The 7284-nt window shown below is 42.4% G+C and overlaps 1 protein-coding gene across 1 annotated transcript in view; it reads left to right on the top strand.

The window, feature by feature from the left end:
* Positions 1-376: 376 nt before the first annotated feature.
* DECR1 (2,4-dienoyl-CoA reductase 1) overlaps positions 377-7284 on the top strand; it is a 39877-nt gene continuing 32969 nt past the window's right edge. Inside the window, exon 1 of the mRNA XM_049633594.1 lies at positions 377-557. Coding sequence (XP_049489551.1) covers positions 507-557 — 51 coding nt within the window. The 5' untranslated portion in view covers positions 377-506. The remainder of the gene's footprint in view (positions 558-7284) is intronic.

Here is a 7284-nt window from a genome sequence, read left to right as displayed (position 1 = left end):
ACCCCCCCCATCCCATCCGCCCGCTTGCAGCTTCCAGCTCCCGCCCACCGCGACCCCTGCCAGCCAGGTTCCGACCACTCTGGCTCCGCCCCCTTTCCCTCCTCCTCCCCCTCCTCCCCCTTTTCCCCTCCTCCTCCCCGCTCCCGTCTGCCGCGGCTTGTGCCAGCCCGGCCCCGCCCCGCCCCTCCGGCCCCGCCCCCGCCCCTCCCCCTCCTCCTTCCCGCTCCGGTCCGCCCCATCCCCGCCCCCGCTCCAGCCCGCCCCGGCCCCGCCCCAACACCGCCCGTCCGCCCGTCCTCTTCCCCTCTCCGGTCCGCCCCGCCCCCGTTTGGCCCCACCCTGGCCCCACCCCCTCCCCGCTCCGGCCCTCCCCGCCCCGCCCCCCTCACCCCGTTCGACCCCGTTCTCCGCTCCCGCCCTCCGGGGGGTCCCTGCACTCTCCTCCTCCCCGCTGGATTCCGCCCCCAGTGCCCGGGGGCCTCCAGTCCCAATCCGGGAGGTCCAAGATGGCGACACTAGGCCGAGTCTTCCTTACTCGGGGCCCAGGTTCTCGGAGGGTAAGACGACGGAACGAAGATCCGGACCCGGCATGCGGGGAGCGAGGACGGGGGGTTCCGGGGCGCGGAGAAACGCGGGAGCAGTGGGAGCCGGGAGGCGGGGTTGGAGTTAAGAAGGGTCAAAGCCACATTTGCTATCTGAGAAAGTGTGTGAGGGTCATGCTGTGATTCGCAAAGTTTTCATGTCCCTAAGAAGTTTCAAAGTTGTGTGGAAATAGGTGGAAAGACTGGAGACATTGCACACGTTGGCCCTTTGCGGAGGGAGAGGGACTGGGTGGGAGGGGGGGTCCAGAGGGGGCATTGGCCTTATAAGAGACCTTGATTTAAGAGGAAGAGCCATTCATGTGTTGTGCAACTTAAACATTAATACAAGCATACTTACATAAAGCTTTTTATGAAAAGGGAGAAACCCCCAGCTATCTAGACTCCACTTCCCAGAGGTAAAGCTGGGAGAGAAGCACCTAAGGCTGGCTTTTACCTATATCTCCACCATGCTTTGGGAAAGACAACTTGTTTGCTGGTTTGTCAACTTATGTATATCCGTTGGACTCATAGTCCAAATAGAAAATGCGAGTGAAGGGGCGCCTGGGTGGCTCAGTCAGTTAAGTCTGACTTGGGCTCAGGTCATGATGTCAAGACTCCTGGGTTCCAGCCCGGCATTGGGCTCCACACTGACAGCAGGGAGCCTGCTTGGGATTCTTTCTCTCTCTCTCTCTCTCAAAATAAATAAACAGGCGCGGGGGGGGGGGGTGGTGAGGAATGCAAGTGAAGACAGAGAGGATAAGGAGAAAGGAAGATGAAAACAAAGCAATAGTGGGGGTGTGTGGGTGCCTCAGTTTGTTGTATCGGACTCTTGGTTTTGGCTCAGATCATGATCTCAGGTTTGTGAGTTTGAGCCATGGTGAGTTCGAGCTTGTCTCAGGCTGTGTACTGGCAGCTGCAAAGCCTGCTTGGGATTCTCTGTCTCCCTCTCTTAGTGTCCCTTCCTGCTCATTCTCTCTCTCAAAATAAATAAATAAACATTAAAAAAAAAAAAAAAACAGTAGTATCCAAGACAGCCTCTTCCACAACCAAATTCAAAAATCTTAATAAATTAAACCAAAAAGTTCAATTTCCTTAGCTAGGTTGAAAAACTATTTTGCCAGTTGTGAAAAAAACCCTTTTAAATCAAATAGAATGGGCAGCCATAGTAGTTTTTTAATTTTTATTTATTTGTTTGTTTATTAAACATTAAAAAATATATGTGTGTGTATATATATATATATATATATTTTTTTTTTTTTTTGAAAGAGCGAGCACAAGCGGGGGTGGGGCAGAGACAGAGAGGGAGACATAAAATCTGAAGGGGACTCCAGGCTGTGAGCTGTCAGTACAGAGCCTGATGCGGGGCCTGAACTCTGGAACGGTGAGATCATGACCTGAGTCGAAGTCGGATGCCCAACCGACGGAGCCACCCAGGAGCCCCTTTAATTTTTTTTTTTTTAAAGGAGAGACACTAGCTTCAAATGTGAACACAAGGAAATAATAGTATGCTAAATCTCTCAAGTAAGAGAACTTTTCTTTTAAAAAGTGATACTTGTTCAACACCAAAGTTTTGTTGATACTGTTTTCCTTTAAAGGTTTTGGATACAGATCGTTGTAAAAGAAGCTTGTGTTTTCTGGACTCTTCTCAAAGAACTTTCTCTTCCTACAACTCCGTGAGGCAGAAAAGTCCCCAGAGATTTTTTTTCCCCCACAAATCATTAAGCCTGTAGTAATAAGGTCACACAGACTGTATCCCAGCTCTTCTGACACCCTTAGACAATGAACTCATTTAAAAAGTAATTGTAATCTGATAATTTTGAATTTCTTTTGCTTAAGAAAAATAGAAGTTTTGAGGATTGGGGCTCAGGGCCAAGAGAAGCCTGTTTTGGTGTGGTTTGTTTTCTTGGCACAAGCAGGCTTAGGCTTAAATTCCTAGGAGAAGAGACTTTACATCTATGAAGTGGGTTGTTCCAGGGAACATCAGATTTTTGTTAGCAAATACTAGTTGTTACAATTAAAACCTAATTTGAGTAGTTTTGTTACCAAGAACAAAGAGAAAAGTTTCATTTGTTGAGTTCTATTTATGAAGTGTTACATTAAATTGTTCTGTTTAACTAGTAGGCCTAAGTACAAACAATTACTGAGAACTGGCTCTGTGCCTGGCCCTGGGTTGGAAAAATTTTTTAAAAAATGACCTTTGCTCTCATGCTGATTTCAGTTCTACCCTGGAAAACATTCACATATTCAGCTGTTTATCAGGAAATGCTCATTAAGTGCCTATTAAGTGTTAGGCATTCTTTAGAGGTAGTTGGTTGAAAAGCTATGTGTACCATCATTAAGTTTCATGTATATTTTTCAAGCTAAGAGATAATCACGACTGGACATTGAAATCAGTTTTGTGGAACAAGATGAGTTTAAGAAAAATAAGTTGAAATAGAATAGGAAATATCAGAATTCATCTCAGATAGTAAGGTTAAGTTTACTTTGTGAAACTTTTTTTTTTTTAATTTTACCATTCTTCCTTTTGTAGATTAATTCTTAGATCTCTAAGATGCACACTGCCAAGCTTCCTTTCTTTTTGTTAAAAAAATTTTTTTTAAGTATATTTGTTAATTGTAGACAGAGAAGAGCCAGTGGGGTAGAGGTGGAGAGAGAGAGAGAGAGAGAGAAAGAGAGAATCCCAAGCAGACTCCACACTACCAGCAAGGAGCCCAATGTGGGGCCCGAACCCACGAACCGTGAGATCATAACCTCAGCCACAATCAAGAGTCAAATGATTGAGACTGAGCCACCCAGGTGTCCCCCTTTCCTTTTGTTTTTATCGAGAGCAATAACTTTAGGATCTTTAGGATCTAACTCTTGCTACTGCCTGAAAGAACTGTGGCACTCATTTCCTCACCTTTTTTAGGTCTTTGCTCAAATTCACCTCAGTGAGATCTCCACCCCTATTCTATGCCTTATTTTTTCCCATAGTATGTATTAGCTTATAATATACTATATATATTATTTAATTTACTTGTCCTCCTTCCTCCAAAAATAATCTCTCAAGGTAGAGTATTGTACTGTTTTTGTTCACTGCTGTGTTACCATTTCCTAGAACAGTGCCTAGGGCATAGGAGATGCTCCATAAAAACTTGCTAAAAATAAGTATATGAGTTAAATCTATACCAGCTCATAACATCATGTTTATCTCTAATATATTTTTTTATATAAAAATTCCCATATCAAAAACCTTTTGAAGAGTCAGGGTTCTATTTTTGTCCCCCCAAAAGATAGCCGGGATGTGTGGGTGGCTAACTTGGTTAAGCGTCTGACTCTTGATTTTGGCTCAGGTCATGATATCACTGTTGTAAGATGAAACCCCATATTGGGCTCTATGCTGGGGTTGGAGCCTGCATAAGATTTTTTTCTCTCTCTCTCCCTCTGCCCCTTCCCTGCTTGTGCACTGGAACTTTCTCTCTCAAAAGAAAGAAGGAAAGAAAAGAAAGAAAAGAGAGAGAGAGAAAGAGAGAAAGAGAGAAAGAAAGAAAGAAAAGAAAAGAAAGAAAAAAGAAAGAAAGAGAGAAAGAAAGAAAGAAAGAAAGAAAGAAAGAAAGAAAGAAAGTCAGTCAGGTAGTCATGTTAGTTTTGGCTAATGTGATGGGGATCAGTGAGATTACTCAATGAGGGGTTAGCCAGAGTGAAGATCCCAGTTGAAAATATCAAATTGCCGGCTCATTTATCTCCTTGATTTCATCTCCCTTTATTGTGTGGTATTGGTGAAGCATCTGTTTGGTCCACATCTAACTGCCAACAGGTAAGAACTGTAATAAAAATGGGAAGCACACCCTGGAGCACACAGCAGCTACTTTTTCAAGGACTCATGTTAATTGCTATGAGATGTATCGTTACTTAAAAATGTAATTTCTGTCTTGCTACTGGCAACAACTACATAATTCAGCCTAGCCAGTGCAGCTAGGAGTCCAGCTAACTTTCTTTTATATTTGCTCAGCCTTACCTTCAAGTTGCTGTGGCAACGAGATCTGTGTTCTGCAGTTGCTTAGAAGAGCCTCTGTGCAGTGCTCTGCTTTCAGTTAAGGAGAAGGAGAGGTACTCAAGCAATCCACACACACACAGAGCTCGAGAGTAGCATGGCCTGTGGCAAGCCATGGGTATGGGTAGAGTTTGGGTTCTTCAATTCTTTTATGGTTTCTAGGGTTGGTTTTGGATTAGTGGGTGGGACAATTCTTCATTCTGCAGGACTGTTTGTACAGGAGCATCAAGTAGAGCTTCCTGCCCAGCCTCCTCTTGTATTTCCAGATGTTTCCGGCTAAGAGCCATGTCCACTGTGCTTAAGTGGCAGTGGTCTGGACATTGAAAATAATGCAGGCAAGGCACAGATACGTGCCTTCTAGCAACTGGACAGAATAGACTGGGAAGTAGATAGTGGAGGTTTAACTGTCTGCACAGACTATTGAGTTGTGTTGGGAATGCAGAATTATGCATTTTTCAAAGTCATCCTTTGAAAAATAAGATTGTCAGGTCTTTACCAAGCTGACATCTTAATGTGACAGTCAAGGCCCAGTCTGCAGAGCTCTTTTCCTGTGAATTTGGGTCAGGATCAATTTGTTTTTAAAAAAATATTCATGTTGACCTAAATCAGCAGTACCTCATGTTGTACTTAGAAAATCCCCCCCCCAAAAAAAAAAAAATTAGGGTGATGTTTCATTGTCTTTATAACTCACACTTCAGTGTGGAATATACAGTACACTTTATTAAAAAAATTTTTTTCATGTTTATTTATTTTGAGAGAGGGAGAGAGCATGAGCAAGGGATGGGGCAGACAGAGAGGGAAAGAGAGAGTCCCAAGCAGGCTCCGTGCTGTCAGCGCAGAGCCCGATGCAGGAACTGTGAGATCATGACCTGAGACGAAATCGAGAGTCGGACACTTAACTATTTACACTTTAAATAGCACTGATCGTGTGCCAGTGTTCTTCTTGCTGACACTTTGTTTTCCTCTATACCCTTTTTATATTGTGTCCTTGCACATATGATCTGATACTGTGTTAACTATTTCTAATCAAAAATTAATTTATGAGCATACCAGACACTCAACAGTACAAAAGGATGCAATGACCGTACAAACAGTCCCTCTCCAAGAGATTAATGCTATGAATAGTTTCTGTGGATCCTTCCAACAATTTTTGTTTATGTATCAACATATATATGGAGATATTTTCATTAAAAGAAACCACACAAATGAGAGCATTTTATATATATTTCCCTACCTTGGATTTTTCCCTTAACACATGATGCCTCACGTTGTTGGTACTCAATAAATTTGTTGAGTGATTGAATAACAACATATTGTTATTAGAATAGAATATATTCTAATAAAAGATACACAGTATTGTGTTATATGGATGTGCCCTAATTAATTGAGCATCCCTTTGGAAATGCAGATAGATTGTTTTTGGTCTTTTTTGATTGCAAACAATGCTTTAGTAAATATGTTTGTTTGGCTCATCTGAGTGCCCTGTATTTGAGTCCCTAAGAGTGAATTTTGAGATATGCTTGTCAATTTTTGCAAAAAGCCACCTGGTGTTTTGATAGGAATCGCATTGAATCTATAGATCAATTTGGGGAGTACTGCCATCTTAACAAAATTAAGTTTTTCAATCCATGAACACAGGATGTCTTTTTTATTTATTTAGGTCCTCTTTAATTTCTTAATGGTGTATAAAGTTTTTAATTTATAAATCTTGTACTTTTATTAAATTTATTAGTAAGTGTTTTATTCTTTTTGATGTGATTGTAAATAGAATTGTTAAGTTCATTTTGATCTTAGTGCCTTTCTTTGAACATAGCTTCTTCCTCCCACCCAAAAGAGTGAGTTTATCTGTTGGATTAATTCCTAAATGTTGAGTTGCTGGGTCAAAGGATATGTGTAGTTTAGTCAACATTTTGATATGTGTTGCCAAATTGGCCTCCAAAGAAGTTGGCCCAATTCATTTCAACAGATTGTAAGAGTGACTTTAATCAGATATTTTTTAGTATTCCCAATCTTTTGTGAGAAACATGATACCTTCTTTGTCTAATTACATCACTTGGTTGAAAGTATGGTTGTATATATTTTTTGCATGTGGGCTATCTTTTAAGGTCTTTGCCCAGTTTTTCTATTTGCAAATGATCTGTTCATACTCATACATCAATAGATTTGGATTAATATTTAACGTGGCATAATTTAGAGTCTTTGGAAGTGACTATTTCAACTTCATGAAACACGCGGCAGAGACCTGGGTTGTATCCATAGCTGCATAAGATTCTACTTGTCTTCTCTCATGTACTTTGGATGGCATCGGACCCTGGCTGATCAGCATTACAGAAAATAAAACAAGCATTTACTGAATGCCCAACTGGTGTTAGAAATCCTGTTATAAACTGGCTGGCTCAGTTGGTTAAGTGTCTGACTCTTGGTTTCAGCTCTGGACATGATCTCATGGTTCCTGAGATGGAGCCCTTCATCAAGTAAGGCTCTGCCCTGCTTGGGATTGTCTTTGCCCCTCTCCCCTCACTCTCTCCCTCTCTCTCCCTCTCTCTCTCCCTCTCTCTCTCCCTCTCTCTCTCCCTCTCTCTCTCTCTCTCTCCCTCTCTTCTCTCTCGCTGCCCCTCTCCTGCTGATGCCCTCCCTTTCTCTCTCTCTCTCTCTCTCTCTCAAATAAAC

The sequence above is a fragment of the Panthera uncia genome, chromosome F2 (genome assembly GCF_023721935.1).
Source record: "Panthera uncia isolate 11264 chromosome F2, Puncia_PCG_1.0, whole genome shotgun sequence".
NCBI classification, from domain to species: Eukaryota; Metazoa; Chordata; class Mammalia; order Carnivora; family Felidae; genus Panthera; species Panthera uncia.
Note: the sequence above shows the minus strand (reverse complement) of the source record. Positions and strands in the feature narration are given on the sequence as shown.